Raw genomic sequence first — 23866 nt, 5'->3', positions numbered from 1 at the left:
ATGTATGATAAGGAATCTACAACATTTAAAGATGTCTGTTAATTGACATGCTTTATTGACTTCTCGTAAACTTTTTTCTAGTGGTGAAAAGTGTTTTGAAGAAACATGAGACTTCATCCTTGTTGATGAACAAACAGCAGATAGAAATTGAAGAGTACCACCCTCCAGCAGAAAATGAAAATTTGGATATATCTGAGGAGGTAGAAGAGCCTACAGCTGTCAAAGTCATGAACTTACCCCTGAAGATCAGTGAAGAACAACTGGAACTCTTTTTTGAAAATCGTAAGAAGAGTGGAGGTGGAGAAGTGGAGAGAGTGGAGTATGATGTGGATACAAACTCCGCTGTTGTTTGGTTTAAGGACACCAATGGCAAGTCAACCTCATTAAATATTTTTATATTGGTCATAATTACTCCTAGGTCATAATGTCAAGTCTTTATACACATCTGTAAGATAGAGAAAGCTTTAAAATTTATTTCCCTACTGAATAAACTCAATCATTTATTATTATATCTAGGTCTTGACTCTCTGAATTTCTTTTTCAGACGTGGCAGGTGTTCTACAAAAGCAAGAGAATGCGCCGCTTCTGATAAACAAGCAGAAAGTAGAAGTTGAGGAATATCAGCCGTGCCAGAGGGACACTCTGAACAGCTCAGTGGAGGAGGACAGGGGCGGGGCACTTAAAGTCACTAAACTACCCCGCGGGACCTCAGAGGAACAAATACTTCTATTCTTTGAAAATCGTAAGAAAAGTGGAGGTGGAGATGTAGAGAATGTGGACTATGATGAGGCTGCTGGCAGTGCTGTTGTATGGTTTAAAGATGCTGACGGTATGTAGTGATGATAGGGTTGTGTTCCGAAGTCTAATATGAAAGTGAATTGAATTGTCTTCACTCAGTTTATTAATTCTTCATTGCTATTTTTGACTGCAAATGATTTCTTTAGTTACTGATTTATGTAATTTTATTATGACGTAACTTTGTATTTGTAAATATATGTGGTAAAACATGTGAATATGTAAAATATGGACATGATACTGGTATATACACACACTTGCTGTGCTATATTAGATTAATGAATGCTTATTTTAGGAAATTTAGCAATGGTAGTTTATGCTTTCTTTGATGTAATCATGAATTAGTACTGTTATGTTCAATGATATATATATTTGCTCAAGCAATTATTAAAGTAGTGCTTGTGCTTAAGCACTAAAGGTGCTCAAATATGAATCTCGCTAAAATAAGTACACATACTATATGTCTGGTACTCGCTTCCATGGTTACTCCCTATAACGGGTACTCGCTTCCATGGTTACCCCCTATAACGGGTACTCGCTTCCATGGTTATTCCCTATAACGGGTACTCTTTTCACTGGTTACTTGTCTAATGGTTAGTGCGCTCTCATTATAGGCCTAGGTTCAATTCTCGATCCTGACTCCGTGCCAATTCTAAGACGTTTCACATAGATAGTGACTGTTCCTGTGCCAAGCATCAGGCATTAGAAGTGAAAGTCGCATGTCTTTCAGATACACCCATTAATTGAGGTCCCATGCCTCAGTAGGCATTGTCATGATAAAAAAAATTCTCACTACAACCATAAGCTCCATGTGTAGTTCAAAATTTGTAATACTTCATCTGAAGCTGGTGACGTCTTTACATGAGTGATATACATGTATTCTGAAATGGGATGTAAAACTACAAACAAACAAACAGACAGACAGACAAACAAAACAAACAAACAAAACTGACGAACAAACAAACAAAACCCTTCAATGGGATAAAAAAACAGATATTGCTTTTGATTGCTTATTTCTCAGGTTTAATTCATGTATTCAAAGTTAACTTGTTGACAACAGGCTTAATTAATTATTATGTATCATTGGTTGTGCTCTTGTTTACAGTTGTTTCAAGTGTACTCCAGAAAGCTCCTCTTCTGTTCAACAAAAAGCAAATCCACGTGGAAGAAGTGCGTATGGATGGAGAAAAGATGGAGAAAGAAGGGGATGGAGAAGCAGAGGATGAGGCTGCAGGACCGCGATGTACGATAGAGGTCAGAGGTATGAAGGAGTCAACGTCCAAAGATAGCGTAGAACTGTACTTCGACAATAAGAGGAAGTCAGGTGGTGGAGAGGTGGAAGAGGTCAAAGGTGAAGTGGAGGATGGAGTTCTGTATGTTACTTTTGAAAATGAAGAAAGTAAGTGGAGGTTTTCTACACGTAGATATTGAAATATTAGTAGAACTGTCAACACATTTTTTATTAACAATATTCTCTATATTATAATTTCTAAGGATAATTGAGATAATTATTCTGAATACATGTATTACAATTATAGAAGTATTTTACATAAATCATTTTCATTCTAAGCTGTTGAACGTGTTCTTAAACGTGAGCACAAGATCGATGGAACCACCTTGGAAGTGAAGCTTTACCAACCACCAAAGCCCCAACCAATGTACCCAAATAGGGTACTCATCAAAGGCTTCAAACCAGAAACAACCAAAGAGGGACTTATTAACTATTTGGAGGCCAAAACTGGGGAAGATGTTATAGATGTGGTTTATGGGCAGGAAGAAGGAACTGCAATTGTCACCTTTGAGGAATTCAAAGGTCTGTTGCTCCTTATCCGATTGTATTTTACGTTGATGATGATTTGATTGGCATTTAGAACATTATAGTAAAAAGTACTTCCTTCTTACAAAGTAAAATGTATTAATGGAAATTTTTAGAACTTGACTTTAATGAGAAAGGAGGCTAATTGAATGTTTACATTCAATGTGAACTGTGTGAAAAATTTTCTTCAGGCATTAGCTGCCCCAAAGTCATATGTTGATTTTCCCCAAAATGACTAAAACAACTTTACAGTTCATAAAAATCACCACTGACTCATCCTTCAATCTTTTGACATCAGAATTTCTTTTGTTTACATAGAAACATTTATTGTATGGAAGTAAATCATTACAGAGAAATTTTACATTATTTTCTTCAATTTGATTGAATGTTACCTTTTTTTCCACCTTCCTATTTTCTTCATTTTTTAACGCATTCCAACATTTTAATCACCGTTTTTACATCCTATTGACAGCTAATGTCCCTTTAGATATTAAAGGCGCATTAGCTGTGAAAGTAATGGTAGCCATTTTTTCTCTCTTAAATCTCTTAATGGCATAGGAATGTATATTAATGACTAATGAAAACATTTATTTGTACAAAAACAAGAGAAACCTAATAAAATTACGTTACTAGATAACCGATTTTAGTGTAAAGAAATATGTAAAGAAGAATTATTGTATTGAAAGACAATAATCATTTAATCACAAAAATTACATATATGTACATTCGTGCGCCTGCTTTGAGGCTAAAAGATGTTAACCACAGTTTCTCAGCATGAAATTAGTGTTACAGAGCCGACAGTTTAATCGTAGGAGGAATGTCATCAGCAATTTAATTGTGACAATGACAAAATCATCACTATAAAACTTCATTTTGCTGTGAATCAAAGAATATTAAAATTATTGTGATTGTGAAACTTAACTTTGCAATAACATACAGCATGAATATTAAAATTATCTGCCATCATTATGACGTACAGCAAATTAATGAATATTATAATTATCATGCAATGACGTACGGCGAATTAATGAATATTATAATTATCATGCAATGACATACGGCAAATTAATGAATATTATAATTATCATGCAATGACGTACGGCAAATTAATGAATATTATAATTATCATGCAATAACGTACAGCAAATTAATGAATATTATAATTATCATGCAATGACGTACAGCAAATTAATGAATATTATAATTATCATGCAATGACGTACAGCAAATTAATGAATATTATAATTATCATGCAATGACGTACAGCAAATTAATGATTATTATAATTATCATGCAATGACATACAGCAAATATGTTTCAATGTTCAAGTAATTTCTCCTTTTCATAAATTTCTTCAATAAAGATTTTGGCAAATTGGAGGCAGCATGTCAAAAGAAACCCTTGGAAAAGAAATATCTGACCGTGAAAAAAGTCCCAATTTCAAACTGCATCCATGTTTCTGGATTCTCTGCTGGCACATCAGAAGACACGCTGGAATACTACTTTGACAATGAGAAGCGAAGTGGTGGGGGCGGAGTCACAGACATCAAAGTCAGCCATGATGATAACATGTGTTTAGTGTACTTTCAGGATCATGCAAGTAAGTGAAAAATAATGTGAATTACACCTTCAAATAATTATAATCATCTGTGTTTTGTTAAAGCCAGGGCATTAACTGTGAAAGTGATGGCAACCTTTTTTTCTTGAAATCTCTCATTAGCATAGGAATATATTAAAAGGACTGGTTCATGATTTTTTAACAAAATAATTTTTATTCTTGATGTGAAACATCAAAAATATAACTCATTTAATGTTGTCAACCAACATTTTGAGCTACTGAATGCAAGAATGAAAGCAATATTCTAGCCTTATAAATCTGTGTTTTGTAAACATAGACTTAAGTCTTTTTATGTAAACTAACAAACCAGTGAAATATAAATTTTGTAATATAAAGCATCTTGATTTTGTATAGTCACAAGTTTGAAGTTTTAGATGACACATTTTACCCGAAAAATGCTTGAAATGTGAAAGATATACATGTAATAAACTTAGACCGATATCCATTTCTTCTTAAAATTTCGCAAACAATAACATACATGTACCGCAATCTTAGTTTGCAAAACAATTATTGAACTCTAAATTGAGCTTCTGTGATAATTTATACATGTAACCTTAATTTTTATGTGAAATCATTTGAACACATTAGGCAATATATTCTGATCAATAAAAGTGAAAAACAAAATTTTGGGGAAAATCATGAATCAGTCCCGTTAATGACTAATAAAAACATTTGATAATAAAAATATTTTGTACAAAAACAAGAGAAACCAATAAAACTATGTTAGGTAACCGCTTTTAGTGTAAAGAAATATATAAGAAAGAATTATTGTCTTGCAACTGGAAGGCAATAATTATTTATTCACCAATATTACATATTCATGTCCTTGCTTTGAGGTTAAAAAGTGTTTGAAGTAATAAAATATTGATGTCATTACTGAAATATATGATATAGAGCAATTTTCATTGAATTCAGTTTTTGCTGACAAAATGACAGCTAATGTCCCATTAATAGTAAACCTTTACTCCTTCATTGTATCATATTTTCAGTGATCATAATGAATGCAGCTAAATGTATTTACCATATTAGAAAAGAAATATGTGTATTTTTTTTAACAGTATGTGACAGAGTTTGTCAGAAAAGTCACACAGTTGACAAGCAGATGCTGACAGTACATGTTTATCACGAGTGTCTGGGACAGCCATGTAATCCAGAAGGGGGCCCCAAATTCAAACCCCTGAAACCAGTGGTTGTGAGGGAACTAGAGCTGAGAAAAATGAAGTTTGTCTATACTTCTGATGAAATGAAAGAAGCTTTGAATAAACAAGCAGAACTGACGCATGGTAAAATAAAATGGCCCAAGAAAGCAAGCATTGAATTGACCGTGGAGTGCACTCTCACAAAGGATGTGAAAGACTGTCGAAAACTGGCAAAGACTTGGGAGAAAAATATGACAGACGGAATTCATAGAATGCTGGAAACTTTACAAGTGGAAGCCATATCTGTCCTGCAGGAAGTGTGGCAAAAGGTTTTGGAGGGAATTAAAGAACTGAATGTTCCTAATCCCCAAAAAGTGGGAATTGTAATAGAGAAGGACAAGTCTACCATTGTAATTGTGGGCTTTAGAAATATGATTGATGGTGTTAAGAGAAATGTAGAGCAGATTACAGCGAGGGTGGCAGACGAGATTGAGAAAAAGAAAAAGCAAGTAACAGAAATGGTAACACTCAAGCACCATCAGTTCCTGCTGCTTAGTTTTGATCATTTCAAAGAAGTAACAGAGAAGAAATTCCCAGGAATAAAAATTACAACCAATATGAAGGACAAAAGCATGACCTTTGAAGGTCAATACTCAGAAGTGTGTCAGGCAAAGATTTTGCTGTTTGAAAGATGTCAACAGATATGTTCGAGTTCTGCCGGACAGTTCTCTAAGAACAGGCGAGATTTCCTAAGCAGAAAGGATGTAAAATCTCGAATATCCAAGATTCTAAAGGAAAAGGAGAATATGAGCTGTTTTGATTTTCAGAAAGATGAAGTGTTGCTGTATGCATTCTCAGATGCTGAAGCAGTTGGAGCTGCACACCTGATGAAGGACAGCATTGTCGAGTCGCCCATTGATGTACAGCCAGATTCTGCTTATCTCCTTAACTCCGAATCATGGAGTAAACATGTCAAAGTCACAGAGTCTTCCCAAAATTTTGAGGGTCTTCTCCAGTTGATTACTTTGTCGGATGAAAGAAAGGTCATTATCTTAACATTCAATGAGTATGTTGGTTTAGCTAGAGAACTGGTGGAGGACTTTCTTCAGTTGAACACAATCATGAGCGATTCAATGGATATTCCTCCAAGTTTTTGCAAATTTTTGGAGCTCCATCAGAAAGGCAAATTTGAAGAGATAAGTGAACGTCTGAAAGAACAGCAGGTTCAAATTACCAAGAGTAAAACCAAAATCACTATCAAGGGAACCCGGGAAGGGCTGAATCAAGCCAGGAAAAGCATTGATGACATGTTGAAAAAGATCCAAACAAAAAAACACACAATGAAAAGACCAGGTATTGCCAAACACTTGCAAAGTTCAAATGGCAAAGCCAAGATTGCTAAAGCTGAAAAATCTCACAAATGTTACATCCAAATTGGTGAGGAAAGTCGGGCCGATTTGTCTAGTTCATGGACCACAAGGTCAGGTCCAACACAGAGACAGGACTCGAGTGGATTTGTAGCTGAGCACAAAACTAAGTCAGGTGTCAGTATTAAAGTTCACTCGGGAGACTTGACCCTTCTCCCCGTGGATGTGATTGTGAATGCTGCTAATCCAGATCTTCTCCATCAGGGGGGACTTGCAGGAGTTCTGGTCAAGAAAGGTAAGCACTGACTGTATAAGGTCTACCCAGTATTGTGAAATAATGAAATTGTAAACAATTTCAGGGGTCATTATGTAATCATCCTGCAAAATCTTCGAAATATTCAACCTCTGAGATGAAACAAAGAATATTCACATCATAACATAAATTTATCAGCTATAAAAAAGTAGCAAACATTTTGATATAGTTACAACTACTAGAGCTTATGTATTTCATTGAAAAGTACAGTATTATGAAACTATGTCTAATCTTTTTGTGAAAAACATATAAGAAATAAATTTCAATTTTGAAAATACATGAGGGTATGAACTGCAACATTTCATGCTGGCATACTTTTCGTGAAGCCTCGCAGTTCGTGCTGTCATGTATTTTCAAAAATGAAATTAATTTTTTATTTAAATATTTTTGTCCTTGGACATTCAGTCGTAGCTCTGATATTGGAGGTTGGTGTGACAGTTTGTCTCTTGAGGAGATACAGCATGTGACAGAGATTTGGCCATGTCATGTCCACATTCAGCCTGTGTAGATGCTCTAGAGACTGACTGACTGACACTCTGCAGAGAAAGTCCCAAGGGGACCCTGTCTAACCCCCAATTTCAATCTATGTTCATTCAAACATTGGCTTATAGATGCAAGAGAAAGTGTCTGTGTGAACCATGAGAGGGCCTACAAAAACTACTACAATGTATTTTGACCCATGTTTAGCTCTACTCATAAAAAATTAATCAAATTATTTACTTTGCCTCATGAAAAATATTGGAACTATTGTTCAGAACAAGACCCAGAGCAGATAGATTTTATATACATTATTTGACTCTCATGCTGTACCTGGGGCAGCTTCAACACTCTGTGACAAGAGAATCTATAAGAATACATGTATGACATTTTTTCTTCAGGTGGTGATGAAATCCAGAGAGATTGTACAGACCACGTGAGACAGAATGGAAAACTGAGCGAAGGAGAAACGTACTGTTCGACGTCAGGAAAATTGTCTTGTAAAATGATCGTCCATGCTTGTGGACCAACATGGAAAGGTGGGATGAATCAAGAAAGCGATCGCTTGACAGACTGTATCGAATCAGCATTAATAGAAACACAGAAAAGAGGTTGCAAGTCTATCGCAATTCCTGCACTGTGTACCGGAGTATTTGGCTACCCAATAAAGCAGGCTACAACTGTCATTGTCAAAGCCTTGAAATCATGTCTGAAGAATGAAAAACACCAGTCTATCAAAGAAGTCGTATTATGTGATGTTCGGATCGAAACTGTTAAATGCTTCACTGAGGCCTTGAAGCAAGAATACAAAGGAAAAGTGACTGTCTTCAACAAAAATGTGGTCGAAAGTGGGATTGCACAGGGTTTTCAATCAGAGAAAAAAGGTAGGCTGATCTTTTCTCTCCTAACTTTTGTAAGGACAGCTCTACTTTTAAATTACTTCTGGTTTTATCATTTCTCACTGTGGAATGTTGATTTTCATTGTTGTGTTAGTTGTGCCAGATCACAAAATCAAGCGATCAACAAAATACAATTTTTGCTCATAAATGAAAAGCATACAGTAGCTTTCCATGAAATTATGTACATGTATCGGGGAATATACACACACTTTTTCTGATTAAAAATTGTTGGATTAAGAGTAATTTGAGATGTTTGGGTTATCAGCATTCATCAAAGCAATTTTCAAAGCAATTTATTCTTATCTTTATATTGTATGAATTAGTCTACCATCACACAAAATGATGACAGCCACTCAATATTGAATTTTTATATTCATTTCTAATGATATTGCTCCTCTTCGCATTAAATTCAGATTCCTGTGTTATTATTTGATAATTAAAAAATAAATTTCAAAAGATTGGATGACTAGTATAAGGAAGAAGATAATTTTTATGCCCCTGTATTGAAGATGGTAGGGCATATTGTTTTGTCTGTTTGTCTATCCAAACATAACTTTCATATTGTGATTTTCCAAACATGACTTTCATATTGTGATTATCCAAACATAACTTTCATATTGTGATTTTCCAAACACGACTTTCATATTGTGATTGACAGCACTCTTAAATTTCATACTGCATTCCTTGTGATAAGACCTTTCTTTTGATACAAAAGGTTTTGACCTTGTGACCTTAACCTTAGGAGTTTGACCTACTTTTAAGAAAAGTATTTCTGAACTTTTTAAAGTAGGGCTCTCATATTTTGTGTATAGATTTTTTATAATAAAAATACCCATTTCATTTGATACCATCATCTTTGTCCTTGTGACTTTGACCTTGGAGTTTAACCCAAAGCTGAAAACTTTAACCTTGCTCATAACTTTTGAATAATGAGTGAGCTAGGGCTCTCATATTCTGTATGTGCATTTCTTGTGATAATACCTTTCTTGTGGTATCACATTTTTGACCTGTGATCTTGTCCTTGAAATATTTCTTTGTTGCCACTGGAAACATACTAGTATCCTTTGATTCTTCAGGGCCACCACCTCCACAAAATGCAGAATTTAAAGCAGGTCATATTTCTGTCAAATTGATCAAAGGTCAAATAGCCAAGTCAAAGGTTTGTACAAACCTAGGTACTTAATTATTAATTCTTAAGCTAAGCTAAATTGAAAAATAAACCAGGAAAAATCTTCAGATAAAATGAGGAAAATAAGCAGAAATTACTGTGCCTTCTGTTCACAGCCATGATGCTACCTATAAGGCACTGAAAGGTGTGCCTGTTTTGTAAATTAAGAGATTATCATAAGATTAATTGATTACAGGCGGATGTCATTGTCAATACAGCATCAAAGGATTTAAATCTGAACCAGGGAGCAGTGTCAGCTTCCATCTCCAAAATGGGAGGTGACACCATTCAACAGGAGTGTCAGTCTAAATATCCCAATGGCTTAAATACTGGAGAAATCGCGGTCACTGGTGGAGGAAATCTGACCTGTAAGGTTGTGTGTCATGGGGCTCTTCCAGCTTGGGACAAGAAGGGGCAATCAAAGGTGGGTCTCATAGGAATCTCGGTAATGTGCTTAGAATTGTCGCTGTTGAAATATTTCTTTTAAAAATGTGTTCCTTTGTTGAATCTGTGTGTTATGTTTATTTTGTTTCTTTTTGCTTTTAGTTGTGTAAGGGAAATAATAGATTCTGATGAATGTATACTTAATGAAATAAATTTTGATGAAATTTATTATGCTAAAGAATTATACCTGTATCTGTGATATTGATGAAATATGCTATGAAGGTAGTTATATTAATTTGCTTCAAGACATCATTCTGTAATGATCATTGCATTACATTTTATTTCGTTAAATAAATCCGTGGGTATCCGGGTTAGAATAGGTCCGCAGTATCCCTTGCTTGTCGTAAAAGGTGATTAAATGGGGCGGTCCTTTAGATGAGACCGCAAAAACTGAGCCCCATGTCACAGCAGGTATGGTACGATAAAAATCTCTCCCTGCTCAAAGGCTGTAAGCACTGAGCATAGGCCTAAATTTTGTAGCCCTTCACCGGCAATGGTGATGTCTCCATATGAATGAAAGATTCCCAAGAGTATTTCTAAAGTAGGTTATGGAAATTCGAAATTACAAAGGTAATAATGGGAAATTTCCCTGTATCATGAGTTTTAATCCAAATTAGAGTATGATTTTAAAAGAACAATAAGCTTACTAATTATTAGGAAAAAATACGAGTCATTGGCAAAGAAGCTTATTTAAAGTAAAAAACAAAAACTGTATAAATTAAAACACAGTTACACTGGAAGAAGTTTGCCCCTTGCTGTCATTTTTACATCAAACAATCCTCATCATACAAGTCAACATGTACTGTATAAAATGATGTGAAATTTTTGCAGGCCATGTAACAATTTTAAGGGGAAATCATAGGAATTAATTTTTGCAATTCGATATATAAATGCACATTTTAGAACTTTTGCAAAGTACAGTGTTTTTGTTTAAAATTGTTTATTATCCCCTATCAATTCATTTTGATCGGGGATATGATAATAGGACCATTCGTGTGTGGGTGAGTTTGTGTGGGAGAGTGTGTGTGTAACACTGAGCTTGTAGACACTTTACAGGTGTGTGTGTGTGTGTGTGTGTGAGTGTGTGAGTGTGTGTGGTAGTGTGTGTGTGTAATACTGAACTTGTAGACACTCTACAGGTGTGTGTGTGTGTAACACTGAGCTTGTAGACACTCTACAGGTGTGTGTGTGGGTAACACTAAGCTTGTAGACACTCTACAGGTGTGTGTGTGTGTGTGTGTGTAACACTGAGCTTGTAGTCACTCTACAGGTGTGTGTGTGTGTGTGTAATACTGAGCTTGTAGACACTCTACAGGTGTGTGTGTGTGTGTGTGGGTAACACTAAGCTTGTAGACACTCTACAGGTGTGTGTGTGTGTGTGTGTAACACTGAGCTTGTAGTCACTCTACAGGTGTGTGTGTGTGTGTGTGTAACACTGAGCTTGTAGACACTCTACAGGTGTGTGTGTGTGTGTGTGGGTAACATTAAGCTTGTAGACACTCTACAGGTGTGTGTGTGTGTGTGTGTGTAACACTGAGCTTGTAGTCACTCTACAGGTGTGTGTGTGTGTGTGTGTAACACTGAGCTTGTAGACACTCTACAGGTGTGTGTGTGTGTGTGTGTGTGTGTGTGTGTGTGTGTGTAACACTGAACTTGTAGACACTCTACAGGTGTATGTGTGTGTAACACTGAACTTGTAGACACTCTACAGGTGTGTGTGGGTGTAACACTGAACTTGTAGACACTCTACAGGTGTATGTGTGTGTAACACTGAACTTGTAGACACTCTACAGGTGTATGTGTGTGTAACACTGAACTTGTAGACACTCTACAGGTGTATGTGTGTGTAACACTGAGCTTGTAGACACTCTACAGGTGTATGTGTGTGTAACACTGAACTTGTAGACACTCTACAGGTGTATGTGTGTGTAACACTGAACTTGTAGACACCCTACAGGTGTATGTGTGTGTAACACTGAACTTGTAGACACTCTACAGGTGTATGTGGGTGTAATACTGGACTTGTAGACACTCTACAGGTGTGTGGAATGTGTGTGTAACACTGAACTTGTAGACACTCTACAGGCCACACTTTTTGCTTGATTGAGTTCAGACTTCACACAGGTAGCTTTGTTATCAAGAGAGGAAGAACTTTTAATTTTAGGGTCAAAAGGTCAAGGTAACTGCAGGACTACATACAGAAAACTTATATACTCTACTTGTCACATTTTTGCTTGATCGATTTAATACTTCACATATAGCTTTGTTATCAAGAAAGGAAGGATGCTATAGCATAATTGATTTTGGAGTCAAGAGGTCAAAGTTCAAGGTCACTATGGGACTTCACAGTAAAAGCTTGTGGACACTACAGGCTCACAGTTTATGCTCGATTGGTTTGATACTAATTCACATGTAGCTTTGTTATCAAGAAAGGAAGAGTCACTAAGAAACTTCATAGAAAAATCTTGTAGACACTCATTGCAGGGGATATGCCCTACAGAGCTCTTATTCCCTGATATTCAGTCAAATATCTGAAGTTTTGTTGATTTTATTATACCCAATAAAAATGAAATGCTTAAGTAAATGAATATAGTTGCAAAACATGATAGTTTACATATTGCTTCTTTATTGTGCTAGTTTTGTACTTTTTGAATACCCCTGTATCAAGATGCTTGTTCAAATTTAAAGATATATTTTCCTAGATATTTGATGTGGTGTATATTTCTAAATCAGGTTCTGCAGACATTTATAAAGGCCTGTCTAACAGAGACTCAAAACCAGAAGATGACCAGCATTGCCTTCCCTGCAATGGGAACTGGTAACCTGGGTTACCCAAGAGACATGGTAGCAGAGGAAATGTGCAGCTGCATCGTTAATTTCTCCAAAGACAATCCCAAAACCTGTGTGAAAAATGTGTCCTTTGTGATTTATGAGAAAGATATTCCTACCATTCAGGTTGGTGTGTTGATTAGAATTTGTGCTTTTGATAACGAGGTAATCTAGACTCGAGGATTGCACATGTAATCTTAATTCAGTACCATTTTATAATATCTCACAGATTTGGTGACTTCATGTCGAAATATCATGAGCAAAAAAATGATTTTTTTCTCACTCTCCCAAATGGATTTCTATATTTGAATAATGATATCATAAAGTAGGTAATTCTTCACACTTCTGTTGAAATGTGTTAGAAATATTTAAAACTTTGTTAAGCATTAAGATATGATTCTGTGTAATTGCATAAATACGTGTGAACCCTATACTTCATAAAGTCAAACACAAAAAGTGAAGTTTCGGCTGTAGAAAGAAAATGTTGGCGCAGCAGTATCTTGTGTTTTTGACATCATAGATCATAATGATTTTGCGAATCATTGATAAAGGTCGTAGCCTACTTGCAGTGCTTTTTTTTTAGACGGGCTAAATAGAGAATTTCTTGCATTGAGGTACAGTTAATAATGATTGTGATTATCTAAGTAATCACTGTCTAGTTTGTTGGGTATTATTGTGAGGTGATTAAACTATACAATGGAAAACGTGATGTCAGTTGATTAAATTTATATTTGAAATAAAAATGAAGATATGAAATCAACATATAATATATATTGCCTAATAGAAATTGAAATACACTTAGCATTCACATGAAGTGATATAATTCTATGTAGTCCCTACCCACTGACATCATGAAACGTTGCTGATTTGTGTGCCATTAAGAAATTTACATTCTATTATGATGTAGAAATTAACACATTGGAGCTTCAAAGGCTTAATATCATAGAAAAGACAGCACTGTAGATATCACAAACACAATGTGAATGGTGATTTGGATGTCCATTTATTACATGTAATGGTATGTCAGTATACATGTTAAAGGTGAAAAGCTCTGAAAACAAACATGAGTTCATAGATTGAGTGATTATGTATTGTTTAACGTCTCTCTCAAGAATATTTCACTCATATGGAGACGTCATCAATGCCAGTGAAGGGCTGCAAAATTTAGGCCTATTCTCAATGCTTGTAGCCATTGAGCAGGAAGGGATCTTTATTGTGCCAAACCTGCTTTGACATAGGGCCTTGGTTTTTGCGGTCCCATCCAAAGGACTGCCCCATTTAGTCACCTTTTACAACAAGCAAGGGGTACTGAGAACCTATTCTAACCCAGATCCCCATGTGGCAAAACAAAAATGACAAATAGTAAATCAAAATAAATCTTACTACATAACGTAATATTGGCTTGACATGGACTAGATGTACATCCATAGTTTTTAACAAATTATTTGGTAATTTAGAAAAAGTAACATTGAAATTCTACAAAATTCCTTGCATAATTTTACCCATGAAATTTTGTACATCTGCTTTTCAAATCCATTTTAAAAGACCTGATTTGTTGAGGTACAGTCCCAATAGAGACTTTTTTAAGTCACCTGAGTTACTCAGGTTTTCAATTGCAATTGGTTGTCATCTGCCGTGCTTTGTGTGTTAACAATTGAACATTTTTAACTTCTTAATAACTACTATTCCATTTCTTTTGAAATTTGGTGTGAAGCATCTTTAGGACAAGGAGGAGATAAATTGTAAATTTCAGGACTCTTGCATCCCTGGGGCCCTAGGGGTGGGCAAAAACTGCCCCAAATTAACCAATTTTCAAGTCTTACTCTCTGCAGCTGCACATGTGTAAGAAAAATTAAATGCATAGTGATGTAGAGCATAAAGCCATCTACCTAAATTTTAAATTTCATGATCCCCGGGGTAGGGATTGTGACCCCAACAGGGTGGGGCCAAACCTAGTATATAGTGTTTATGTGTAAAACATAAGTGCTATTGATACTAAATTGAAACTAAATCAGTATTAGAAAGAGCTGGTACACTGAAGTCCTTCAGCAGCAGAAAAGGATGTACAAAAAAATGGTGAATTTCACAACCCAGGGTTTTGACTCTTGGATGGGTCCAAATTAATCATATCATTTAATGTTAATACATGTATTATATTATGTAAAGCCTTTCATTGGTATATGCACTTTTGAGGGCATTGAAGTTTTAAGAACACATCTTGCTTTATACTGTTGTTGAACATTAGAATTTAGCTTATAATAAATATTCAGAACAGGAAATGTTTTCTAGATTTCATAGCCCTTGGAAGTGGTGACACTTTTCACTCAGGTGAGCAATAAGGCCTGTGGGCCTCTTGTTCTCTATTCAGTGAATGTTTAGTAGTTATTTATAGTTGTATACTGTGAATAAGATTTATGTATAGAATTGTTCCCTTGTTCAGTACTGTAGATACCTTATTTTACGCAAGCACTTAATTAATATCGTGAATAAGTCATACATGTCAAATTGCGAGAACTTAGATTCACAAGTGCTCTGTTGATCAAGAGTTTTTATATGTATTTTAGCAATATGAAAATAAAAGTGAAAAATTTTATTTCACAAGTGATGCTTCTCGTGAAATTACGCGATGATTAATTCCTCGCATATATTTAAGAATCTACATGCAGTACTAATTTTATAGAATTTATTCAGACTCTTTTATCTAAAATATCACACTATTCCTGTTTGTTCACTTGATGTAAGTACATGTATGTAGTTCTGCTGAAATACAGGTCAAACTAGATATTTATTCCATAATGACAGTGTTAATTATTTGTGCAATGTTTGTTATTTTAATTGACTGCTAGTGGGTGAAAATTTCTTTGTTCTGGCATATTAAAATCAGGTCTTTGGCAATTGACAGGCTTTTGAAACAGAAATGAGCAAAAGAGCCACAAAAAATAAAAACCCAAAACCTAAAAAGCCAGGAAAACGCCATGGTGATGATAGCCTAGTAAAAGGTATTTCAAACATTTTATTCAATAATCAAATAATAAATTTACAAAATGATTTGCTAAATTTATTACAGACCCTGAAGCGTTTCGTTCCATGCAAACCATTCACCGTTACCGTGCAAGAATTGTTTCATACTGTTCCTTGCAAGTGGTGTAGTAGTATGCTTCAGGGTCTGTAATTTAGGTTCATGCATCTACATCTGTTAATTTTAAGAGAGTTGTGTTGTTACTGGATAATTATTAGAAATTTTTTGAGATGAATTAAATTACTTTCACCTTCAGAAGAAGATGGGTTTGTAGTGATACCAGAAGAATTAGCAACAGGAGCTAGCAATCAGAAGGAAGTTTCCGTAGATATAGGTCAGATAAAGCTACGCATGTATCAGGGGGACATTACTCTAGCTAATGTGGATGTCATCATCAATGGCACGAACAATGAAATGGATCTTAGTCTAGGTAATTTAAGTTATAGCAATTGTCTTCAATTGCAAAATAAAGTATCAAAATTCATATTAGTAATTTAGCAACTTAAAAAAAATCTTTTATTGCTTTAAAGTATAAATATGATGTATATGATTTTCCCCCATGTGTTAATACATAATATTTTGAAAGTTTACCCTTATTCTGTAGGTGGGATTTCTAAGGCCATAAAGTCCAAGTTAGGTGGAGATCTTCAAAGACAGATTGAAATTCAAAGTGAGTACATGTATCGATAGTCTTTGCAGTATACGGGAAATATATAGTGTGTTGAGTGAGTTACTGTTAGAGCAAGCGTATAACATATATATGTGTGGATCCAGAAATTTTTCCTAGGAAAGTGGGTTCCACCCCATGCAATATTTTAGAGTTCAATCGAGACTAGGGACTTACATTTAGTATTTTACAACGGGAAATGTGTAAAATAAATATATTCATTTCCTACCAAGCTCAGGGTGATGAGGTCGGACCTCCGACAATCCACATCCTCCTTCCCGTATGCAGACTTGACGTAACCTCTAGGTGGTGATGATTCCGTCACAGGATGTGATTTTTCCTCTTTTCAGAGGATTTCCTCTGATTGGCTCAATTTAAAAAAAAAATAAAAAAATGAAACACTGGGTTTGATCGAAAGTGACAGAAAATGATATTTTTGCTGGTAAGATGAGGTGTTTTCCTTCCTTTTTGACCAGTTTTCCTCTAATTTTTGTCACAGCCCTGTTCCAAAAATGTATAATCATAATAATCCCCATGTAGCAATGATGATTTTTAATGAAGAAATTAGAACAAATATAATATTGTACATAATCCTAATCTTTAACACAAAGGTTGAATATTTTCATCATTCACTAGAATAAGTAAAAGTAGATGATTTACATGTTTGCCCCCCCCCCCCCCCCCCCCCCCCCATTTTAGCTCATTGGAAAAAAGGGGATAGGGCTTTAATATTTCACATATAGATTCTTCATGACCAGGACTGTCATTTGGTTTCATGACTTTTGACCTTGGACTTTGGCAAACTTTTAAAAAATTGACTTTGGCGCTATCTTTTGAACCAAAGGGGATAGGGCAAATAATAGAGTCACATTTCCCCAGTGAGCTAGGTTGTCTTCTGACAACATTTGTTTTAAGGATATATTGAGATCAAGTTTATGATGATAATTTGATATCAAGCTTACATATTTATACCCCATGCAACAAAGTTGCGGAGGGTATATTAAATGTTTTTGACCCGTAAGTCAGTCTGTCAGTCCCTTTCTTGTCAACGCAACTCACCTGAGACCGCTCAACAGAATTTTGTGAAATTCTATAGCTAATAAGGACATACAGTGTAGATGTGTGGGAATATCCCAGGAAATTCTCATTCAGTAATTTTAGCTCACCTGAGTTGAAAGCTTAAGTGAGCTTTTCTGAATATCATGAAACTTTGTAGTTAATAAGGACACACTGTGTAGATGTGCATATTCCCAGGAAATTCTGATTCAATAATTTTTCTGGGAGTTATACCCCTTTTGAACTTAGAATTTTGAGTCTGTCTGTCCTGTTCTTGCAGTAATGCATAGCATTGCCATTCATTATGTGAGGCATTGTCAAGCACTGTTGGAGTGTGTGGTACTTTTTCATTTACATCAGTACAATAATGAATTTCTCTCTCATAGTAAGTGATACAGTTGATTATATTAATTAATTTCACCCTACATAAATCCATACCATCATATGTAATCATGTATTGTTTGAACATTTGCATTGAAAACAGAGGTGAATATGAAAAAGCATGGTATAGCTGTGACTGTCAATGGAGAAAAGTCGAAGATTCCATCCAAGTTCATCATTCATGTGGACCTTACTGGGGGCAATTACAAAAGGAAAATCATGGATGTTTTGAACAAAGTGGAAGAAATGAGCCAGAAAACTGTTGCCCTGCCAGCCCTGGGGACAGGTAATATAGATCAGAGAAAACTGTTGCCCTATTTGTCATAGGGGCAAATGATGTGTCCATCAGGGGCATGATAGTCATTGATAAAAACATTATGTTACTGAGGGAGAGGGATGCTTAAGTTATTATCAGGTCTTCTGTGTCAGATGTATGGTTGTGGTTGTGAATGCATGAACAGGACTGTCAAGGTGTATTGTGAGACGCATTCCCACTGTCTAGGCGACTCCATTATTGGAGGATATACAGCTCCCTAGATAATGATAAATGTTTTACTATATTTACATTTCCAGTGATTGCGCCTTTGATAGCTTTATAAATTATAATGATAATAATTTCCTTATGAATATCAATGCATTGCTTTGTTTGTTTGTTTTGCTGTTTTCCGCCACACTCAACTATTTTTCAGTTATCTGGTGGCGCCCAGTTTTTATTTTGTGAACGAAACACATTTCATTTTGAATCTTGATAAATATAATAATACAAACACAAAGTCAAAGCTGGAGACCAACACCTTGAGGTAAAACTTGTGACAGACTGTCACGAGTGGATACCACAAGGTATTCAATAAGGTCTGTATCCAAAGTATAAACTTAAGGAGGTATGCTACACCAGAGAAATTTGATGTAGATGAAAAATGAAGGATATGTACAACAGTATTTTGAAGTTGAAAATTTTCAAATTTACTTGATTTTGTCAAAAAGTACAGTTTTAGTAGAAGGTAATCTGAAAAAAATTCAAAACCCCTGCTGGACTCAAACCTGCGACCTACAGTTCAGCAGTCGGTATTATAACCTACTGAGCTACTCGGATAGGTATTTTAATGGAAAAGGAAAAGTCAAATATTGCTGATATCGATTTTTTCATCCATGTTTTTAAAGGAAGTCGGCCATTATGACGATGTAGAGTACTACCTTAAAGAATTAAAACAGATTACCAACACATCATGCAAATGCAAGATGAAATTTATTGGTTAACTGGTTATCATTTTTAAATGTATGATAACACACGATGTATTATGGGCAGTTTCACTCTAATATTGGGGAATTAACTTGGATGCAAAAGTGCAAATGCCAGGGGAGTTTCATTTCTTAAAATGTCTCAAGTAAAATCTGAGAAAACTTACAAATAGGTTTCTACATCTTAGTCAACTTTTTCCAAATTGAGAAATAAGTAATGTTGCTTCCTTAACAGGAGTAAGAATATGTATTGTTAAAGATTGTAACCAATGAATGATGACATAACAGGTTTGTAGACCAATGGGATTCTTTGGAAAATTTTCCTGATATGTATAAGAGTTACTGATTTGGGCTGGACACAGTTCTCTATATTACTAGTTTGCTCATCCCTTTTCTAACAAGAAAAACGTAGCTCTTTTGTTCCTTTTCCTAGTCGTCGTAAAACTGAGGTTTTCAGCGACTAAGTGGTTTTACCTGCTGATTTTAAGCACCTTTGTCTCTCCCTCTCTCTTTCTCCACTGTTTATTATGCCCCACGCAACGAAGTTGTGGAGAGTATAATGTTTTTGACCCATCCATCAGTCCCTTTCTTGTTAGCACATCTCCTCTGAGGCAGCTCAACAGAATATCATGAAACTTTGTAGTTAATAAGGACACACTGTGTAGATGTGCATATTCCCAGGAAATTCTGATTCAATGATTTTTCTGGGAAGTTATGCCCCTTTTGAACTTAGAATTTCGAGCCCATTTGTCCTGTTCTTATCAGTGCAACTCCTCTGAGACTGCTCACCAGAATTTCGTGAAACTTTGTAGTTAATAAGGACATACAGTGTAGATGTGTGGGAATGTCCCAGGAAATTCTCATTCAGTAATTTTTAGCTCACCTGAGTTGAAAGCTTAAGTGAGCTTTTCTTATCGCCTGAACATTGTCTGTCGTCCTGTCTGTTTGTCCTTCTGTAAACTTTTGACATTTTTTACTTCTTTTCCAGAACCACTGGGCCAATTTCAACCAAACTTGGCAAAAAGCATCCTTGGGTGAAGGGCTTTCAAGTTTGTTCAAATGAAGAGCCATGCCCTCTTCAAAGGGTAGATAATCACAAAAATGCAAAATTAGGGTGGGGTCATTTAAAAATCTTCTCAAGAACCATTGAGCCAGAAAAGCTGAGATTTTACATGAAAGCTTCCTGACATAGTGCAAATTCAAGTTTGTGAAACTCATGACCCCTGGGGTTAGGATGGGGCCACAGTAGGGGATCAAAGTTTTACATAACTAATAAATAGAAAGAAATCTTTTAAGATTTTCTCCTCAAGAACCATTAGGCTAAAGAAGTTTACATTTGCATAATAGATTTCTGACATAGTGCAGATTGAAGTTTGTAAAAATTGTGGTCCTCGGGGGTAAGATGGGGCCACAGTAATGGATCAAAATTTTACATCCAAATATATAGGGAAAATCATTAAAATTCTTCGTCTGAAAAATCACTGGCCAGGGAAGTTAACATTTACATGAAAGCTTCATGACATAGTGCAGATTCAATTTTGTAAAAATCATGGCCCCGGGGAGTAGGTTGTGTCCACAATAGGGATCAAAGTTTAACATGCGAATATATTGGAAAAATCTTTAGATATGAGCCAAGGTGACTCAGGTGAGCGATGTGGCCCATGGGCCTCTTGTTCTGGAAGTTATGTCCTGTTCTTGTAGTAATGCATAGCATTACCATTTATATATGAGGCATTGTCAAGCAATGTTAGAGCATGGGGTATGTGAGCTTGCTCACTTTTCCTTTCATATACAGAGCAGTACTGCGAGGTGTGTCATGGTGTGTGTGCCAGGTGGCATGGCAGTTCATTAAAATGTTGACAGGTCCAAGGGTGGCACAGGTGAAACATGAATTAAAATGACACTGACATTCTGCTTGAACTTATTCATTTGAAATTTAGATCTTGTCCCACCCAATGATGTCATATAAATAAGACATGTATCAAATATTTTTATTTGATTTCAACTGTGAATGTGGTATTATAGTCCATGTGCTTGCACCTTCAACATCGTCGCAAACCAGGGGTTATTGTTTCATTCATTTCCACAATGGAATGAAACGATAACCTATGATCTGCGAAGATGCACCTTCAGTGGTTCTTTATATTTTTGTCTCCCCTCTTTCAGGAGGAGACATTGTTTTTGTGCTTTCTGTCCGTCCGTTCGTCCATATATCTGTCCCAAAATCTTGTGAACGCTTCTCCTCCTATATGAGTTATCAGATAGGCTTGAAATTTTGTAAAATGCTTCATTGCCATTTGTAGATGTGCATATTGTTATACCCTCCCAACGAAGTTCTGGGGAGTATATAGGAATCACTCTGTCTGTCCGTCCTTCTGTCTGTCTGTGCAGATTCGTGTCCGGGCCATAACTTCTTTGTTCTTTGACTTAGGCATACCATATTTGGCACACAGGTAGATCACCATGAAACAATGTGTCGAGTACCTTCATGACCTCTATATGACCTTGACCTCAAGGTCAAAATTACAGGGTTTTTTTTACAATGGATTCGTGTCCGGGCCATAACTTCTTTGTTCTTTGACATAGGCATATCATATTTGACACATGAGTATATCACTATGAGACGATGTGTTGAGTACCTTCATGACCTCTATATGACCTTGAACTTTGACCTCAAGGTCAAAATTGATTATAGGGTTTTGACATAGTCATACGATAAGACATGGGTGTATCACCATGAGACTGTGTCATGTACATTCATGACCTCTTTATGACCTTGACCTTTGATCTCAAGGTCAAAATTATAGGTTTATGCCATGGATTTGTGTTTGGACTATATCTTTCATTTTCTTCTACAAAGGCATACCATATTTTTACACTCAGGAAAAATGTAATTTATACCTATTAACAACACTCTTTGGGAGATTGGGGTAAGCCGGGGGTATTCTTAGTGAGCATTGCTCACAGTGCATTTTGTTGGGACAGGAGGATCCAATCATTTCCCTAAAAGTTATAGTAGATCTAAGAGGGGTGGAGGATGTTAGAATAGCTTGTGAACACTTCTCCTATATGGCTTATCTGATAGACTTGAAATTTTGTACAATACTTCATTGCCATTTGCAGATGCCCATATCGTAGGGACAGGAGGATCCAATTGTTTTTCCTAAAGTTATAGTGGATATTCACTTCAATTATTGGTCATAATTATCATTTACATTTGTTTTCTAATATTATGTAGGTCAAGGCTTTCACCAGCAGAAGATAGAGGACTTTGCACAGGAGGTTTTTGGTGCATTGAACAAAATGTACTCAGACGTAAAGAGTCTTTCTGAAGTTCATGTTATTATTTATGAATATCAAATGGCTCAAAAGTTCATCATAGCCATGCAGAAATGTTTTGAATCACAAGGAGCTAAGCCCAAAGGACTCATTGAAAGTATCAAAAACTATATGTCAGGTAGGACAATATTTTTAGATATTCTATTACTGTTTTAAAAAAGCATATCAACATAAATTGAAATGTGTATTATGAAGTTGTGTATGCATGATAGTAAGTTAAAAGATCAATTTTTGAAGTGTGTGTTGGGAGGTTATGTAGTGTGTGTTGGGAGGTTATGTAGAGTGTGTGTTGGGAGGTTATGTAGTGTGTTAGGAGGTTATGTAGTGTGTTAGGAGGTTTTGTAGTGTGTGTTGGGAGGTTATGTAGTGTGTGTTGGGAGGTTATGTAGTGTGTGTTGGGAGGTTATGTAGTGTGTGTTGGGAGGTTATGAAGTGTGTGTTGGGAGGTTATGTAGTGTGTGTTGTGAGGTTATGTAGTGTGTGTTGGGAGGTTATGTAGTGTGTTGGGAGGTTATGTAGTGTGTGTTGGGAGGTTATGTAGTGTGTGTTGGGAGGTTATGTAGTGTGTGTTGGGAGGTTATGTAGTGTGTTAGGAGGTTATGTAGTGTGTTAGGAGGTTTTGTAGTGTGTGTTGGGAGGTTATGAAGTGTGTGTTGGGAGGTTATGTAGTGTGTGTTGTGAGGTTATGTAGTGTGTGTTGGGAGGTTATGTTGTGTGTGTTGGGAGGTTATGTAGTGTGTTGTGAGGTTATGTAGTGTGTGTTGGGAGGTTATGAAGGGTTTTTTGTGTGAGATTGAGTCATTGATTTGTAAACAGGAGGGTGTGTTGTTGGTTTGTTTGTCGCTTCACGTCCCTTGTGAGAATTTTTCACTCGTGTAGAGACGTCACCAGCTGCAGGTGAAGTGCCACAAATATTGACCTATGCCTTGTGCTTAGGGTCGTAGCAGTGAGGGTTCTTTATCAAGTCAATGCCTGCCATGACATTTTTAAGGTTGTATCGGGAATGTGTGTGACTTTCACTTGAAATGCACACACCAACATTACAAATTTGTAAGGAGAACATGAGGTTTGAAATTGATTTATTTGTTAGAAGTTGTGAGTTTGATTTATATGTGGAAATTTGTGAGTTTGATTTAAAGATGGAAGTTTGTGAGTTTGATTTATATATGGAAGTTTGTGAGTTTTATTTATATATGGAAGTTTGTGAGTTTGATTTAAAGATGGAAGTTTGTGAGTTTGATTTGTAAATGGGAAGTTGTGAGTTTGATTTGTTGATTGATTGAATATTGTTTAATGTCCC

The 23866-nt window shown here is 35.9% G+C and overlaps 1 protein-coding gene across 2 annotated transcripts in view; it reads left to right on the top strand.

The window, feature by feature from the left end:
• The window catches only part of LOC125657973 (protein mono-ADP-ribosyltransferase PARP14-like), a 58809-nt gene that overhangs the window by 19487 nt on the left and 15456 nt on the right, over positions 1-23866 (top strand). For both annotated transcript variants that reach the window (XM_048888955.2, XM_048888956.2), the window contains exons 5-19: positions 82-369; positions 545-829; positions 1901-2194; positions 2366-2608; positions 3975-4211; positions 5288-7030; positions 7927-8409; positions 9501-9583; positions 9789-10016; positions 12770-12991; positions 15768-15864; positions 16141-16314; positions 16489-16554; positions 18092-18274; positions 22466-22684. In XM_048888955.2, the coding sequence (XP_048744912.2) occupies positions 82-369; positions 545-829; positions 1901-2194; positions 2366-2608; positions 3975-4211; positions 5288-7030; positions 7927-8409; positions 9501-9583; positions 9789-10016; positions 12770-12991; positions 15768-15864; positions 16141-16314; positions 16489-16554; positions 18092-18274; positions 22466-22684 (4845 nt within the window). The remainder of the gene's footprint in view (positions 1-81; positions 370-544; positions 830-1900; positions 2195-2365; positions 2609-3974; positions 4212-5287; positions 7031-7926; positions 8410-9500; positions 9584-9788; positions 10017-12769; positions 12992-15767; positions 15865-16140; positions 16315-16488; positions 16555-18091; positions 18275-22465; positions 22685-23866) is intronic.

This window comes from Ostrea edulis, chromosome 9 (genome assembly GCF_947568905.1).
Source record: "Ostrea edulis chromosome 9, xbOstEdul1.1, whole genome shotgun sequence".
In the NCBI taxonomy this organism is placed as follows: domain Eukaryota; kingdom Metazoa; phylum Mollusca; class Bivalvia; order Ostreida; family Ostreidae; genus Ostrea; species Ostrea edulis.
Note: the sequence above shows the minus strand (reverse complement) of the source record. Positions and strands in the feature narration are given on the sequence as shown.